General features: G+C 35.5%; 1 protein-coding gene across 1 annotated transcript in view; it reads right to left on the reverse strand.

Annotated features, from left to right (window-relative positions):
- Lrp1b (LDL receptor related protein 1B) overlaps window positions 1–18,850 on the reverse strand; it is a 2,037,254-nt gene that overhangs the window by 1,089,832 nt on the left and 928,572 nt on the right. Inside the window, exons 4-5 of the mRNA XM_060390094.1 lie at window positions 10,410–10,529; window positions 752–880 (exon numbers count right to left, since the gene is read on the reverse strand). Coding sequence (XP_060246077.1) covers window positions 752–880; window positions 10,410–10,529 — 249 coding nt within the window. The remainder of the gene's footprint in view (window positions 1–751; window positions 881–10,409; window positions 10,530–18,850) is intronic.

Here is an 18,850-nt window from a genome sequence, read left to right on the forward strand (position 1 = left end):
CATCCTCCCTCCCCTTTCTTCGCCCATGCCCCTCCCCAAGTCCACTGAGAGTGGAGGTCCTCCTCTCCTTCCTTCTGATCTCCCCTTATGGTAGAGCCTTGAAAGAGAAGGGAAGAGTCCCATGATGTGGGAATCTGAGTGTATTATAGGCTGATAAATGGGATGACTCAAAGCAAGGCCAGTGCAGCTGAAGAAGGAGAAAGGGGTTTCTGGGGTAGACAACAGAAGAGGTGTAGGAAAGGGCAGGGGCAGGGGCATGGTATTGAAAACAGAAGTGGCAAATTAGGTAGTCAGGCCCTCATTCTCCTTCCAGGAGCCCACATTTAATTTTCAGGATGAGAAGACGTTATTAACAGATTGTAAGTAAAATAATAGTGTGAACTAGATCTTAGCAGGCTATTATAAATGGAGTGGAAATTTTAGGCTCAAAGTAAAAAAAAAAAAAGTTTACTCAAAAAAATCTTATAGAGTCTAGTAAATAGCATAATTGAAATTCATTATTGTACCTGTAAATTCATTATTATATTCATTATATAAATTCATTATTTTCTACATGTTTCTCAAGTGGAACGGGTCTTATAAGAGCACCACAATATCAAAAGGATTATTCTGAGTTTCTGTCACACGTCAGTGTGTGTTCACATGAGGAAAAGCTATCCCACTCTAGGCCACATGGCTGCACCACACCACGAAAGGAAGAACTGTAGGAAAGAAAGAAAGAGACTGTGCAAGAACAAAACCTGTGACTTACCATTTTTGACCTTGCAAGATCTGTTGTCTGACTGCATTATATAGCCTTCCACACAACTGCAAGCATAGGATCCATACGTATTCAAGCAGGTCTGGCTGCAAATTCCGTAAATGCTACATTCATCTTGATCTGAAAGAAAAATTAATGCCATTTCTAAGTACATTTATGCTTGGACATTTAAAATTTTATCGAAGGAAAGATTTATTTTCAAGTAAACTATCATTTTAAAGGGTGAGCTACCATCAATAAAGTATTCAAAATAATTTTAATTAAAAGTCACATTCATTGTATTAATATTTATAAAGTTAGAAGATCATATTTAGCATAAAATTATTTGTTATCAAAGGATACTGATGTTAATTGTGATGGTCATGCTTTTTAATGCTGTAAAGTGCTCTCTAATATGTATTTGTTGAATAATTCCAGTATTTATAGGAATGACTTTTTACTCTTTTATCCAAGAATTAACCTGGTAGAGGGATTGTAATCTACATACTAAATGTCACTTATAAGCCAACCCTTGCAAACAGTCTTTGCTATTTTGAAAAGGGCAAGTATCAAACACTTACTGAAACAAGTTATCAATTTAAAATGTTTAACGTTTTATCTTGTTATTTGTTATTGTTGTATATATGAATCAGATAGACAGATAGATAGTTATAAATACATGTACACATTAAACTGTGAAATGCATGTAAAAGTCAGAAGACACTTTACTGGAGGCAGATAACACCCTCATTCATTTTTATTGGTCACAGGGATCCATCTCTAGGCACCAGGTTTATGCCACAGGTGCTTTCACTGGGTTAGCTCTCTGGCTGGGCTTCATGAATTTGCTCCTAATTAGATTTGGTTTATCATCTATACTCCTCATTCTACTTCTTTTATTCCAGTTGATAACTACCTGCAAGAAAAAACAAAATCATTTTCTTTCCTCAGTGAAGTCACTTTGGCTATCGAAACCACATGTAGGTGAAACCTGAGTGCAGTTATTGTACTCACCAATTACGGTAGATTTGTTGTTGTTGTTGTTGTTTTGTTTTTTGTGTGTGTGCATCTGTGCGTGTTTGTTTTCTGCTTTTCCTGTGGTTTCGTCCAGGATGTTGTGTGTTTCTTTCTTATGCATTTTGGTTTGTTTTTATTTTATCTTATTATTTTCAGATGCTTATTTGTTGATAATGAAAGAGAGAAACAAAATGTGTGGATCTGGTTGGGAATGTAGGGAAGATCTTGGAGGAGTTGGGATTAAAGAAACCATAATCAGAATATATTATATGAAACAAAATCTATTTTCAGCAAAAAAAGAAAATTACATAATTAACAGAGTATAAACAAAATCAGGATTTCCTTAATCTAACATAAACATGCATTACTGTTAGATTCAGCAGCTTCTAGAAGGAACTGTGATAACCTAGGAATTATATCTGAAGGAGTCAAATGATGCAAGGGTGTGTAAGGGGAAATTGTAATTTATTGTCCTGATAAGAAGCAATTTGTATGCTAATCTAGAGGACTGTATATATTGTATACAATATTTGGAAGCTATGAATTAGAAAGGAGCCAAGTGGTCATCTTTATTTTCTAAAACTAAATCAGTTTGGGTTAAAGATGAATTGATGAATTATAGAAACTAAACTAAATCCAATTGAATATTAATTTCAAAGGAACTGAATTGAATATATATATATATATGTATATATATCTTCAATATATATGTGTATATTTACATTTGAGACATGTTTTCACGAGGTCTAGGCTGGCCTGGAATTCCTAGGCTAGAACTCCTGATCCTCCTTGGGTACCCCACGAACTTGCTTAAAATTCCTTAGACTGTGAAGTCAGTGTCAGTAATAATAGGAAAAAAGAACTGAAAAAACCTAAGAAATTAAGTAATTTGAAAATTAGACAACAAAAATGAGCAGTGATACAATATTGAAGCAGAGAACATAGAAAATATAGATTTGAGTAGATGAGATTTAAATTTTCAAGTTTCTGTATAGTATTCTTCAAAGAATGTATAAAAAGCAGTGGTAAATATATAGTGAGGGATCAAATCTAGGATGCTTAGAAGTTAGGAGCAAATGAGTAATAGACATACTAGTCAGCAAGTAAGGTACTAATCTTGGAGACTCTTATATTACATACTAGATCCTTTCCTATCAGGCATTCTATGTGGGGAAATTGCCTTACTTGAGTGGCTTTCACATTGTAGTATGTGAGACATAAGAAGAACAGTTTTGCTTTGAGGATGTCCAAATCCCTCATATAACCTCAAACTTATATATGAATGAAAACATCTAATTGTAGTAAGATATCAAGGAACAGAAGGGGCCTAGATACTATGAAATATGCTGACATTTCAAATATTGCAAGTTTTCAAAGTCATTGAGAACAATGTTAAAAGGACTGGCCTTTCTTAGCCATAAGATAAAGGAGATTTCAAAACTGCTTTGAATGAATAATGAGGCTGTAAGTCAGTAATGTATGAAAAAGTGAAATAGAAGTAACAAATTTAAGAACACAGTGCAGTCCGCTGCCAAAGAACTGGATACAAAAGAGGAATGAGGACAGCTGTGATGTGATGAGCACAGGGAGGGAAGTTCTTCATCGACCTTTAAAAATTTCTTCCTCCCCTATCAGTGGACTTGGGGAGGGGCATATGTGAAGCAAGGGAAGGGAGGGTGGGATTGGGAGGGGAGGAGAGAGGGGGCCATGGGGAGATACAAAGTGAATAAAGTGTAATTAATAAAAATTAAAATAATAAATGGAAAAAAAACATTTCAAAAAAGAATTTCTTCCTCCCTCCCTTCCTTTCTTCTTTTCTTATTGCTTATTTCTTTTTATATTTCTATTTTCTAATGTGGAAGAATATGTAAGAAGGGTGGAAGCTAGAGAATAATTAATCAATACATGAGATGGTTTGAATAAATAAAAATATAAAAGTGAATATATGAAAAATGTTGTATGAGAATTAACACTAATAAATTAAAAGTAGGGAGATTAAGTTGATTTAATGGCTACCAGAGGGTAACTACTAAGATCTGTGTTGAGAAAGGTAAATCTATTGCCCAAATCTGAAGGAAACGTATTAGAAAATCATATTGTAGGAGAACAAAGAATTCTTTGCAATAATTTATAGAGGGATTTTTCAAGAGACTGTAGCAGTTAATAACTGTCCAAACATCTTTCAGTGCAATTTTGACAAAGTAGGGTATTGTGACAACCATACTCTCCTATCCATGAGACACTCTAGCAGAAAGAAAGACAGGCAAAGTTTGAGAGGAGATGATCTTACCTCCACTCCAACCTTTTACTCCTGGGAATGACCATATTAAAAGTCCAGTTCCTTTATCCCTCCATCTACAAGGTTTTGCCACACGTTTGTACTTTAATCAGAATTCACTATGACTATACTAATTCCTCAGAAATTACTAATCATTATCTTTTTGTTTCATCTCTCACTACCATTATGAGAATACAAGGAAAATGAGGAGGGCAGAGTAAGAGAAGGAGGAAAAGAGAGTGAGGAAGGAAGTAGAGAAGGAAAAGAGAAGGAAGAAAAAGAAGAGAAGAGAGAAGACAGAGAGGAAAAGGAAGCAAGATAATCTTTCATTTGAATTCTTGCTTCAGGGTTGGCTTCTGGGAAAACCAAAGCCAAAGCTAATAAAGAAATTTAATAAGGGAAAGTAAAAAAAATAAAAAAAAAATGCTGTGTAGCATAAGGAGCTATTTAAATTGGAAAAGAATTAGCCTATATGGAAATCTTTGCTCTGACTTTGAATTTCTTTATAGTCCTATAATAACCTGCAGTCATAGATGGCTTATTTGAAGTAAGTACTTTGGGGGATAGAAAGAAGAGGGTTTGAAGCTACATCTACAATACTGCTGAAAGAAATACAGTTTTACATTTGAAAAAGTTCACCTTTTCTTTGTAGTAATGATGCTTGTTTACTTCCACAGTTTTTTTCCCCAACTTTAATATTATTGGTTTCTATTTTAGTTTTACTGGCATTATTTTAATTACCCAGGAGAAAAAATATGAGTAATTATTTCCTTTGTTGTTTGACCTAGGTAGCATATACAGCTGTGGTATTGATGCAACTCCACAAAATTGGCTGCAGAAGAATGTACATGCCAATTCTTGGGAGGTCGCTTTCTTTGTGTCCCACAGAAGGATACTAGAAATACTTTGAAATACTTTGAAAGGGGAACAAATGATTTTCACATATGGCCACTAAAGTATGCAAAGAAAACAGAAGGAACTCATTTTCTACGATTACTTCGAAAATAATCAGCACATATTTGCTTTTTTTTTCTTTATTCAATAGAAGAATTCATTATGGCTTAGCTTTGGACATTGATTAAGAGATTAAAAATTCGTAGACTTCAATGCAGTTTCACCTTGACTCCAGAAAGCACAAATCCGAATCCATTTGGTTAAAGATTAGTGAGAGAGAAGGTTGGCCAGAGATCCATCCCCTGATCCAAAGTAAGAATAGTAAGCTCAGGGTTGAACAAGGGAAATCTAGCATGTTCACAGACATTTATATTTTATTCCACTTATCTGGGGATTACTTCATATTAATGGAGACATTAGTGTTGGTAGAGTTCTTTCAAAAAATATGAACTTTTATGTATAGTCTTCTGAATTTTAAATGTTATTTGAAAGCAGTATTTTGTCTCACTATGGCAGATTCTGGAGACAGTAAATATCTGATTATGAAAGCATTTATAACATTTGTGTTCCACACCAAACAACCAATAACCTAAAAGTCAAATCCCGAGTATATATCAAAAGAAATGTCTTTATGAATCCTGTAGATTTAATGTTTTGTGCTTAAATGAGAAATGTCTTAGTCATTTGAATGTCTGATCCCCACTAGGCAGTGCCGTTTAAGGAGGCATTTTTGAATGAATGATGAATGACGAAATGAAATATGGAATTTTTGTCACTGGGGAACCTTGGAGTTTAAAAGATTCGTACCATTCCCAATTTGATCTCTCTGCTTTCTGTTTGTTGTTTGAGATGGGAGCTCTCTATTCTAGCTATTTGCCTGTCTGACATATAGGTGATGGACTCATCCTCCTGGATCCTAAGTCCCTGGTGAACTCTTGTGTTGTCATGGTACTTTAATAGCAACAGAAAAGTCGACAAGATAGTCTTATTTTATTCGTACTGCTTTTGACATTAGGATTTTGAAAAATATTTTCTCTCACAATTCTCTTAAGTTTAAAACCCTGTATTAAGATAAAGGTGGTAAAATAATTAGCAAATCAAAATTACTTTAAAAAACAATTGTTTTGAAAATATTGTGTTTATTAGTTGTTTGGACAATACATTTATCCTTTGTTCTTTGTAATATATTTTATGCATATAACTTATAAATTTATCTTATTATGTATATGAGAAATGGATTTAAGCATATATTTGTGTATAAATGTACATATACTTAGTACAGTTTAAATGCACATAAAATTTGTTTATAAATATATAAAAATTGTACGTATTTTAACATACACATAATTGAAGTCAACATGACAGAAAAATGATCTGTATTATTTCAGTGTTTCAAATAAATGATTTTGCGAATAACCGTTTGTTGAAGAGTGTTCAGAAAATTGGGAGTAATAAAGGCTTCTGTTAGTTAGATTCAAACCCAGGATCTCACACATGCTGGGCAAGAATTGCCCTACCAATGACTAGGTCCTCAAACTAGAATTAAGAAAAGGAAATATTACGAAAGTTAATATTTACATTTATTACTGTACTATTAATAAACTGCCAAACTCTAATGTTACTGATAGAAAATTTTAAATATTATTACATACACAGGAATTTTTAAATTTACTTTTTATTTATTACAATTTATTCATTTTGTATTCACAGCTGTAGCCTTCTCCCTTATCCCCTTCCAATCCGACCTCCCTCCCTCTTCTCCTCCCATGCCCTTCCCCCAGTCCACTGATAGGGGAGGTCCTCCTCCTCTTCAATCTATCCCTACCCTATCAGGTCTCATCAGGACTGGCTGTACTGTCTTCCTCTGTAGCTTGGTAAGGCTGCCCCCTCACAACAGGGGGTTGGGAATCAAAGAGCCATCCCTTGAGTTCATGTCAGAAATAATCTTTGTTCCCCTTACTGGGGTACCCACTTGGAGACTGAGCTGCCATGGGCTACATCTGTGCATGTGTTCTATGTTATCTTCATGCATGGTCCTTGGTTAGAGTATCCATCTCAGAAAAGACCCTTAGGCCCAGATTTTTTTGTTTTGTTGCTCTCCTTGTGGAGCTCCTGTCCCCTCCAGGTTTTTCAATCTCTACCTTCTTTCATAAGATTCCTTGCACTCTGCCCAAAGTTTGGCTATGAGTCTTAGTATCTGCTTTGACACCTTGCAGGGTAGAGTCTTTTAGATGCCCTCTGTGGTAGAGTCCTGTTGTCTTCCCTGTTTTCTCCCTCATTGATGTCCATCCCTTTGCCTTTCTGAATGAGGATTGAGCATGTTAACCAGAGTCCTCCTTTTCCCCCACCCCATCGGTGCTTTTATCTTTTTTTCTTTTAATTTTTATTAATTAATTTTTATTCACTTTGTATCCCCTCCTGTAGTTTCTAGCCTTGCCTTGTTCCTGATTTCAGTGGGGATTGATTTAAGTTTCTCTCCATTTAGTTTGATGTTGGCTATTGGCTTGCTGTATATTTCCTTTACTATGTTTATGTAAGTTCTTTTTATCTCTGCTCTCTCTAGGACTTTAAACATGAATGAGTGTTGGATTTTATCAAATGTTTTTTCAGCATCTAAGGAGATGATCATGTGTTTTTGTTTTTGTTTTTTTTTTTAGTTTGTTTATATGGTGGATTACAATGATGGAGTTCCATATGTTGAACAACTCTTGCATACCTGGGATGAAGCCTGCTTGGTCATAGCAGATGATATCTTTGATGTGTTCTTGGATTTGGTTTGCGAGTATTTTGTTGAGTATTTTTGCATCAATGTTCCTAAGCGATATTGGCCTGAAATTCTCTTCCTTTGTTGGGTCTTCGTGTGGCTTAGTTATCAAGGTAACTGTGGCTTCACAGAATGAGTTTGGTAATGTTCCTTCTGTTTCTATTTTGTGGAATAGTTTGAAGAGAATTGGAGTTAGCTCTGCTTTGAAGTTCTGGTAGACTTCTGCCCTGAAACCATCTGGCTCTGGGCTTTTTTTTTTTTTTTTTGCACATCTTTTGATGACAGCTTCTATTTCTTTAGGGGTCATAGGATTTTGATTCAGCTCTGGTAAGTGGAATCAATCAAGAAAATAGTCCATTTCATTTAGATTTTCAAATTTTGTTTCTTTTTTCTTTTCAATGCAGTTTATTCAATCTTTTTTGAACAATCATCTGACCCTGGGGAAAGCCAGCCCACAGCTTAAATAGCCTCTGGGTAGCCAACCCCAGCGTGCCATGTGGGCAATGCAGATAGGTCCACATACATGGAAGCAAGCCAAATCCTCAGCCTTAGCCAAATGTGGAGTTGTTCTTGACAAAGAGCACTCACCATCGGGAAGGTGGAAGGCAGAAACCAGCTCCATCTTTAAGGCACGGCATTACGCAACTCTCTACAGTTCCCCCTTTTTGTTTTAGATGCATCAGGCAAGATTAGAGGTCTGATCTCTGATATTAGAAATAAATTGGGACTTTGTACCGATGTTCATTTAGGTGTCATCCACCCAAAGAGCATCAGACCCGTCCGATACCTTTTTCTCAGAGGCGGGACCTGGGGCATCAACCCGCATGCAATCAGACATGCTCTTCTCTGGGTCGAAAGCGGCTGACCCTGAGTGCAGTGCTTAGCCTAGCATCCTGAGCGTTTCTTTTTTTTTTTTTTTTTCTTTTTTAAAGGATTTTCTTTTTTTTTTTTTTTTTTTTCAATGCAGTTTATTCAGGAACATTGAACAATCCTCGGACCCCGGGGAAAGCCAGCCCACAGCTTAAATAGCCTCTGGGTAGCCAACCCAGGCGTGCCACGGGGGCAATGCAGATAGGTCCACAAACATGGAAGCAAGCCAGATTAACCAAATGTGGAGTTGTTCGTGACAGAGAGCACTCACCATCGGGAAGGTGGAAGGCGGAAACCAGCTCCATCTTTAAGGCATAGCATTCTGCAGCTCTCTACAGTTCCCTCTTTTTGTTTTAGACGCATCAGGCAAGAGTAGAGGTCTTTATAAGCTCTTGAAGTAAGACTTAAAGATTGGATTTTCCCAGTTTCTGTTGTTATGTTCCACTTTTTGTTTCTGATTTTGTTGATTTGGATAGTGTCTCTCTGCCTTTTAGTTACTTTGACTAAGGGTTTGTCTATTTTGTTGATTTTCTCAAAAAACCAGCTCTTGGTTTCATTGATTCTTTGAATTGTTCTCTTTGTTTCTAGTTTATTGATTTCCACCCTGAGTTTGATTGTTTCCAGATTTCTACTCCTGGCTGTGTCAACTTTTATTTCCCCCCTAGGGCTTTCAGGTTAAGTTGCTTGTATGAAGGCACTTAGTGCTATGAACTTTCCTCTTAGCAGTGCTTTTGTTGTGTCATGTAAGTTTGGGTGTGTTGTGCATTCCTTTTCATTGAATTCTAGGAAGTCTTTAATTTCTTTATTTCTTCCCTGACCCAGCTGTCATTGAGTAGCAAGTTCTTCAGTTTCCATGTGCGTGTAGGCTTTTGCTATTTCTGTTGTTGTTGAGGTCCAGCTTTATTCTATGGTGGTCTGACAGGATACAAGGGATTATTTCAATCTTCTTTTATCTATTGAGGCTTGTTCTGTGCCCAATTATTTTATCTATTTTGGAGAAGGTTGCATGAGGTGCTGAGAAGACATTAAATTCTTTTGTATTTGGGTGGAAGGTTGCTGTAGATATTTGTTAGGTCCATTTGATTCATCACATCTGTTAGAATCATTGTTTCTTTTTTTAATTTCTGTTTTGTTGAACTGTCCTTTGCTGAGAGTAGGGTGTAGTTCTTAACTTACTTAATGACATGTGTACTACACTACAGTCATCTGATAGCAATAAGCCAATTAGGTATTTATAATAATTTATTCTAGCATGGTAGTAGTAGACTAAAATATTAGTTCTGTTCTTTCCAATTTTTGCTATTATTGAAAAAAATAGAAATATTGTACAAATTTATACATAATGTTTATGATTTATGGATAACATTAACGTTTACATTATAAGAAAAAAAAAGAAAAATGTAACATGGCAAATGATTGTTGTCAGCTACCTCATTAAATTTCTATCAAGTAAGCCTGTATATACAAGTATTAAATAGTGCAATATTTTCTACTATAAATGGTGCCTCAAGGAGCATGAATGGAATCTTTATAATTGCTCCATGATATTATTAGGAAACAATTAAGAACTAGGACCTTGTGGATATTCGTGGATCACCAGGACTGATCTGGAAAGGGAGTGTAGTCCTATACTTTCTGGTTTTCTGTTTCTTCATGACATAGTGGGACAAGTTTTGTTTATTGTATTGTCATATCCAAATCCTATAGTGCTTTTAAAGAGGGTCTGAAGCCTCAAAAACTGTGAGCCGAATCAAAGCTTCCTTCTTAATTTTCTTATCTCATGTACTTTGTTAGAATAACAGCATGTGAACTAATACAAAGAGAATGACATTTCAGACTATACTTGCCTTTACAGCTTCTCCCATCTTCTGCTATTGCAAATCCATCCTCGCAGTAACATCTTGTAATATTTCTGATCATTGCACATTTAAACTGGCAATTCATCTGCTGACAACTGGGTAGCAATTCTGTAAAGAAAAAACAATAATACAGTCTGTGTATTAAACTGTGCACATACAAATACTTAAATATAAACATCATTAATATTTAATATTATTGACCAAAAGAGAAAGCTATGTCTGTTGTCTTAAAAACACACAAGTATGTGAAGAATTGATAACAAAGTTTAATGTTGATTGGTGGTCAGTGTTTTGCTTGTTACCATATTACTGTGCTAAAATTACAAGTCTTTTCAAATTCTGGCAAATTAAATTATTTAAGGAGAAAAACTTTCAGTGTGAAGGTTCATTTCCCTATCCATGCCTTCTCTGCTTGACACATCAATTGATTTTCTATCTTTGGAAGCTTGTTTTGATTTACCAATCCATGAGTAACCCACATAAAATCAATGTGTGTATATTCTACCTCAATAATTTACTTTTCATTGGTGGAAAATATTATAGAAATACTGAACATAATATATTTCATTGTGCTTCAGTTTCTCCAGAAAAATATATCATTGAAGCACAAGTTTGCAAACCCTCCAAGTAAATTCAGATTCATCATGACGAACGGACAAGACAGTGGGTGACAGGGGCACACATTTCACAGTTTTAATGAAGGCATGATTTGTGAGACTTGAAAAGCATTTCCATAGAAGATATTTCTGCTTATCTGTCCTGAAAATATTGTTCTAATTTATTACAACAATGGAATTTTCCCATAGGATGAAAGATAAGAATTCTGAAGATTAAAGTTAAATGACTCAAAATATGTGGCTATTTGGCATAAATTGTTTATGTTTTATAAAAATATAAAAAAGACAATAAATAAAAGTAATACACCTGAAGCATTCTAAGTTAAACAATGGGTATTTTAGTAGGCTATAATTATCTATACTGTTCTCTTACTTTAAGCGCTTTTATTTTTTAATTAATGTATTATTTATTAAAATTTATTCACATTGTATCTCTGCTGTAGCTCTCTCCCTCATTCCCTCCCAGTCCACTGATAGGGGAGGTCCTCTTCCCCTTCTATCTGACCTTAGCCTATCAGGTCTCATCAGGACTGGTTGCACTGTCTTCCTCTGTGGCCTGGTAAGGTTGCTTCCCTCTCCCAGGGGAAGGTGATCAGAGAGTCTGCCACTGAGCCCATGCCTGATATAGCCCTTGTTCCCCTTACTAGGGTACCCACTTGGAGACCGAGTCTCTGGGCTACATCTGAGCCGAGGTTTTATGTCCTCTCCATACATGGTCCAAACATTATTTTTTTCTTATTTCCCAGATTACAAATAAAGGCCTTAGACCTCAGTCACTCCTCTCTGTTATCACTCTTAACAATTTTTCTATTTCTTTTTTTTTAATTTTGTTTATGTATGGGTGAATAAACCTATGAACATGCCTAATTTCTTCCTGTGTTTACATCTTAAACTTATGTCATTGACTTACTCTCTGGGGTTATAAGGGAAGTCCTGATAACTTTCTTGCTTGTAAGCATACTGGCCCTGCTTGACCTTCACTAGACTTGACTATCAGCTCCTTCTGCTTCCAGTGTAACACGGTGTGGCTTTGCTCCCATTTCATGGGTTATTTTTTTGAGTTCTATTTCTTCTCATCTATGTGAGTTGGCATTTGCCAAGGTACAAATTGGTATTTCTCCCTATTTTTCACTTGTGAACCCCATTGTTTGGAACACAAATCCTGTTCTTGAATTTAAAGGTGAGTTTTGCCATCCTCAATTTCCAGCCTTTATAAAATAATTATTGAAATATTATATTAATTTTCTCTTTTTAAATTACATATAAAAATTTTCTCATTGTAGCTCTAACTAATATAAAACTTGATGGTATCTATTTTGTAGCTCAAATACTAGATTCATGCTAACAAAATATTGACCTAGATATTGATTTTACGCACAAGGCCTATCCATTTTATCTAAACCAGGCTAATACAAAATGTTGAATGAATGATTCATCTAAAATTTTAGCTTTTTTTTTTACTATATCAGGCTGAACATAAGAATCAGGCTCTGAGTATGAAATCTCTTTTGGCTTTCATAGTATTTTCGAAGAAGAAACTGTTGCTACAAGCTAGACCAAGATTATACTGTACATTGGGACCAAATTTCACCATCGGGGCACTGTACCTTCAAACCTGCCTAATAACTCTCCAAAATTTCACCATATAAGTGAGGCTGGTATGTAATTTAATTAATTGATAAATTATTATTTTTATATTGGAATTATTAGTTTCTAGAGACATGGAATGTAGTCATAATTGGTATTGAGTCAATATAATATCTTGACTTTAGAGTAAGAGTTAACGTTCGTCATCATTTCTACTTAATTAATATGAGCTAAACCCACAGGTGTAGTTCATATACCTCCCAAACTTGAGTAACTAAAGTGTGAATCATGGAAAAAGTTCAAACTTTACTCAGTTTTGCTGGCCACTTATGTCTGGTGTTCTCTGAGCACTTATCCAGTACTAAGCATTTGTATGTGATTGCACATTCTAACATTCTTTTTGTAGATTCATGTATCAGTTAGAATAGGGACTGGTATCATACTTAGAAAGGATAACAGTGTAAAAAATAGCTGTAAGAAGGGGCAAAAGAATGCATAAGAGAACACCAATTTCATGTTTTACAAAAAGAAGGATCCATCCATGATTATGAAATGTGGTAAAGCATCAGGGAATATTTGTGGAAGAAAAAAAAAAGGGGAGTTCAAGGGAACTTTCAATAGTAGGTTGGAAAGATGGCTCAGTGATTGGTGATTAAGAGCAGTTGCTATGCAACCATGAAGACCTGAATTCAGAGCCAGACGTCTGCCCAGCAATCCACATGTCACCTCACATAGGCCTATCCTATCAGCTGTGGGGAAGAGATACTGGAAAATCAGTGATGGTTACTGATAGATAAAAATGTGGGTTTCATAGAGAGAATTCCTGTAAAAGAACAGTGTGAGAGAATGACATGACAAACCTTCCTCCCGGCTTCTGTGTGTGGTGTAGAGAAGGCTGATGCAGAAAGGAACACTATCTTGTGTTCACACCACTGACACATACACATTCACATGCATACCACTCCACACACATGAACACACATATCATAATAAATATATGATAAATATTTTATGACATATGTCAAAGTGAAATTATAGAGAACAGTTATGGTAATGCAACCCAGCTTTAAAAAAAAGATAAATGAGTAATTTAGAAGATATGGAAACAAAGATAAGACACAGGTAATAGAAGATGAGTGTAATGTTTAATTTTGAAAGAATTGGGTATAGAGTTTCATTAGGGCACCAGAATATTGGATTATAGTTTGAATACAGTGTTCTTCTTTTCTTGCAGTAACAGCGATGTTTTCCCAGGTATTTAAATGTGTCACTTTCCATTTAATCCACCATGTGCAGTTACCCTTGTTAGGGTCTAAATTCACAATAAAGCCCCCCCCAAATGTCCCTTGTTTTATCTGTAGACTCCCTCAGATTGTATAGTGCCCATGGGACAAAGACTGTAGCCCACTGAAAATATTTCCAACATGGAGAAGGATGGGCAGACAGAAAAAGAGAAAAACTGGATCTGGAAGGTCAGACTTAAAACTCAGTTCGTAGCCTAAAGTTACAATATAGAAAGATATCGAGTCTATAGGGCCTTCCCTTCTGAAGAATGTGTGTATTTACAGGATGAAAGTAGGGAGATGACCAAACAATATGCGGGCTTTGGGAAATTGCTAACTATGAACTCAGCAAACAGATCACAAACGGTTGTGAAGAACTAGCAGTATGGAAGTGAATTTCAGTATTATGTTTCTCTATAAGTGAACTATGAATAATTGTAAAGATAAATATTTCAACTACCTAGCATCTATGCTTCACTACAGGCAAAATTATAATGACTATATATGTAATTATCAGTGCATCAACCCATATTGTTAGAAAGTTTATTCAAGTACCACACAAATTCCCTGCTTAATCATCTCTCTTTTTTTTTTTTTCCAGAATGACTTTCAAGTTGAAGAGTCACTGGCTCATGTGCCACCATCATAAGATTTGATCTCATACTGAATTAGCAAGACTACCAATAACTAACTCAATGAGATGTTCAGATGAGAGTATAGGCCTCTAGACATATCTGATCCTTATTTTTCAATATCTCCACAAAACATGACTGTCTCATGTAGAGAGAGAAGTTAGTATTTTAAGGAGTCAGTAAGATTCAATTGATAGAGATTTTCTTACTTTGATCTGCTTTAAGGAATCTGGATAATATTCCTACAAAAACTGTAAAGAGAAAAAAGTGAAAGGAGTAAACTAAAAAGATATCCATATACTTTTTTTAATGCAAGCTACCAGGTTCCAAGTAGTATATAGCTTCACAACATCAAAACTTTGAAGTTCTTGGATTTGCAAAATAGATTTTTGAATTTGCATTACTAGTACATAGCAAAAATAAGAAGAAAATGTATATATATATATATATATAGAGAGAGAGAGAGAGAGATAACTTTTATTTTTTTATTTTTTATTTTTTTATTTTTATTATTAGTTACATTTTATTAACTCTGTATCCCAGCTGTATCCTGCTCCTTCATTCCCTCTCAATCCCACTCTCCCTCCCTTACCTCCTGCCCCTTTCCAAGTCCACTGATTGGGGAGAACCTCCTCCCCTTTCATCTGACCCTGTTTTATCAGGTATCTTCAGGACTGGCTGCAAAGACCTCCTCTGTGGCCTAGCAGGACTGCTCCTCTCTTGGGGGGGTGGGGAGGTCAAAGAGCCTGCCAATGAGTTTCTGTCAGAAATAGTCCTTGTTCCCCTTACTACGCGAAAGCAATTGGTTACTGAGTTACCACGGACTACATCCGAGCAGAGTTTCTAGGTTATATCCATACCTGGTCCTTGGTGGAGTATCAGTCTTAGAAAAGACCCCTGTGCCCAGATATATTTGGTCCTTGTGGAGCTCCTATCCTTTCCAAGTCATACTAACTCCCCTTCTTTCATATGATTCCCTGCACTCTGTCAAAGGTTTGATTATGAGTCTTAGAAAATTGAATAGTCTTATATACCCCAAGGAAATAGAAGCAGTTATCAACAGTCTCCCTTCCAAAAAAAGCCCTGGGCCAGATGGATTCAGTGCAGAATTCTACCAGACCTTCAAAGAAGTGCTAACTCCAATTCTTTCCAAACTATTTCACAAAATAGAAACAGAAGGAACATTACCAAACTAATTCTATGAAGCCACAGTCACCTTGATACCTAAACCACACAAAGACCCAACAAAAATAGAGAACTTCAGACCAATTTCTCTTATGATCATTGATGCAAAAATACTCAATAAAATACTTGCAAACTGAATCCAAGAACACATCCAAGATATCATCCATCATGACCAAGTAGGCTTCATCCCAGGCATGCAAGAGTGGTTCAACATGGAAATCCATCAATGTAATCCACCACATAAACAAACTGAAGGAGAAAAACCACATGATCATCTCCTTAGATGCCGAAAAATCATTTGACAAAGTCCAACACACATTCGTGTTTAAAGTCTTGGAGAGATCAGGGATACAAGGCACATACCTAAACATAGTAAAGGCGATATACAGCAAGCCTATAGGCACTATCAAACTCAATGGAGAGAAACTTTTATTTCTTATACTTCTTTTTTGCTTGTTGGTGGTAGAGTATTTTGTTGTGATGATAAAATATGTAAATGAAGGGTATTTTAACTCTTCTCCTTCTTAGGTATTCTAGGCTATGTAGAGCTTCAAAGAGCAGGGAAATGTTCACCATCAATGTTTTTTTCCTAGGCAAAAAAAAATCAATGCTCATTTTTCCAAATCCAAGTCTCCTTTCTGTCTTTGGACTATACTGTTTATAGTATCAGTAGTCTTCTTTTTGCTACTGTAGCGCCATATTCCACTGAGTGAAAGTATATAGCCTGTTTGTTTGCAAACTGACACATTTGGTTGTTTCCAGTTCAGTGTGATATGATAAACACTGAAGGATATTTTGTATAAATATAGATTGATGTTTTTTGGATATATCTGAGATCTCTGGGTTACATCATAAAAGAATATTTCACTTCATAAGAAACTATAAAATTGTTTTCCAGACTGGCAAATAGTGCTATGCATATTTTTGCAACTTCATGCTTTGTTAATCCAAATGCCCATCCTTTTTCAGCTTCCACATATTTTGAGAATAAGAAAATTTAAAGTTTAGCAGCATGAGTGTTTACACTGTTCTTATCTATTAGCATTTTAAGTGTTTCAGGTCTACTTTATACCCACATAAATTTTAGAATGTTCGTGTGTGTTCCTATGTGGATGTTAAAAGAAGTAATGTTCACTCTGCAGACTAGAGAATGCCATTTTCTAATCCATAAATTGCAAAATATGTATTATCATTTACTGTGGATTTCTTGAGCTTAATGTCTTGCATTATACCAAAGTTATAAATATATTATTGTATCCATATGTAGAGTTTTGAAATCATTAAAAGTTAACTTGTTAATTTAAGTGAAGTAGAATTTAGAAAGAGGTCTTCTTTGGCAAAAAGGTGTTCTATGACGTTATTAAATGGAACAAAAGAAAAAACCTACAAATTACAAATGTTACATGATAATTTTTACAAGTTAAAAATATCAGTAATGCAAAAAGAGAATGTTACCATAGACTGTTCTCATTTGACAAGACAAGAGAAAGCTGAAAAATTCCAGATCCATACATTTGACAACTTGACTGATAGCTTCCTTAAAAAGACAAACTTACAATCTTTATTTTTAAAATACATAAAATTAGTAATTATATAAATACATATGTACATATAAATTTAGCAGATAATTTCTGCAGAAGAAAATTCTTGGGCCACATTATATCACATAAGAATATATGAATCAGTTGTTTTCTTAGAGTTAGAAATATAAAAAAAAATCCAGGTCTTTCATTGTTGGTGGGAATGTAAACTTGTACAACCACTTTGGAAATCAATCTGGTGCTTTCTCAGATAATTAGGAATCATGCTACCTCAAGATCCAGCTATACCACTCGTAAGTATATATCGAAAATATGCTAAAGTATGCAACAAGGACATTTGCTCAACCATGTTTGTAGCAGCTTTATTCGTAATAGCCAGAATCTGGAAACAACTCATATGTCCCTCTACTGAAGGAATGGATACAGAAATCGTGGTACATTTACACAATGGAATACTACTCAGCAATTAAAAACAAAGGAATCATGAAATTTGCAGGCAAATGGTGGTATCTAGAAAAAAAAATTATCCTGAGTGAGGTATCCAGAAGCAGATGGACACACATGGTATATACTTACTTATAAGTGGATATTAGACATATAATATAAGATAAGCATTCTAAAATCTGTATACCTAAAGAAGCTAAGCAAGAAGGCAGATCCTGGGTAAGATGATCAATACTCATTCAGAAAGGGAAACAGGATAGATATCTTAAGAGGGAGAAAACAGAGAACAGGACAGTAGCCTACCACAGAGGGCCTCTGAAAGACTCTATCCAAACTTTGGCCAGAGTGCAGAGAATCATATGAAAGAATGGAGAGATGAAAGACCTAGAGGGTAAAGGAGCTCCACAAGGAGAGCAACAGAACAAAAAATCTGGGCCAGGGGTATTTTCTGAGACTCACTCTCCAACCAAGCACCATGCATGGAAATAACCTAGAACACCTGCACAGATGTAGCCCATGGCAGCTCAGTGTCCAAGTGGGTTCCCTAGTAATGGGAACAGTGACTGTCTCTGACAGGAACTCAGTGGCTGGCTCTTTGATCATCTCCCCTTAATGGGGGAGCAGCCTTACTAGCCCACAGAGAAAGACAATGCAGCCAGTACTGATGAGACCTGATAGGTTAGGGTCAGATGAAAGAGGAGGAGGACCTCACCTATCAGTAGACTTGGGGAGGGGGAGGGGAGGAAAAAAGGGAAGGAGAGTGGGTTTTGAGGGGATAAGGAAGGAGATACAGCTGGGATACAAAGTGAAAAAACTTTAATTAATACATTTTTTTTAAAAAAATTTCATTACCTCCCAAATGCCACACTTAGACCAATTTTCCAAAAACCATTTAAAAATCATTATTAAGCTACATTCAAACCTTAATAGCACAATAAGCTAATTTTAGTAATAAATACTAATTCAAATTAGGATTTTTGTCTTGTTCAGTATATTTAACTATGACCAGGAAGGAAAAAAAATCTCCAGTTTTTCACTAATGTTTAGATAAATATAATTGCCAAGTACAAATTGCATGTAAACAGTAAGAGAGTTTTCCATTTCTAGGAAGAATGATGGAAAAAAGTATATAGAGTAAAA

The sequence above is a fragment of the Meriones unguiculatus genome, chromosome 8 (genome assembly GCF_030254825.1).
Source record: "Meriones unguiculatus strain TT.TT164.6M chromosome 8, Bangor_MerUng_6.1, whole genome shotgun sequence".
Taxonomy (NCBI): Eukaryota; Metazoa; Chordata; class Mammalia; order Rodentia; family Muridae; genus Meriones; species Meriones unguiculatus.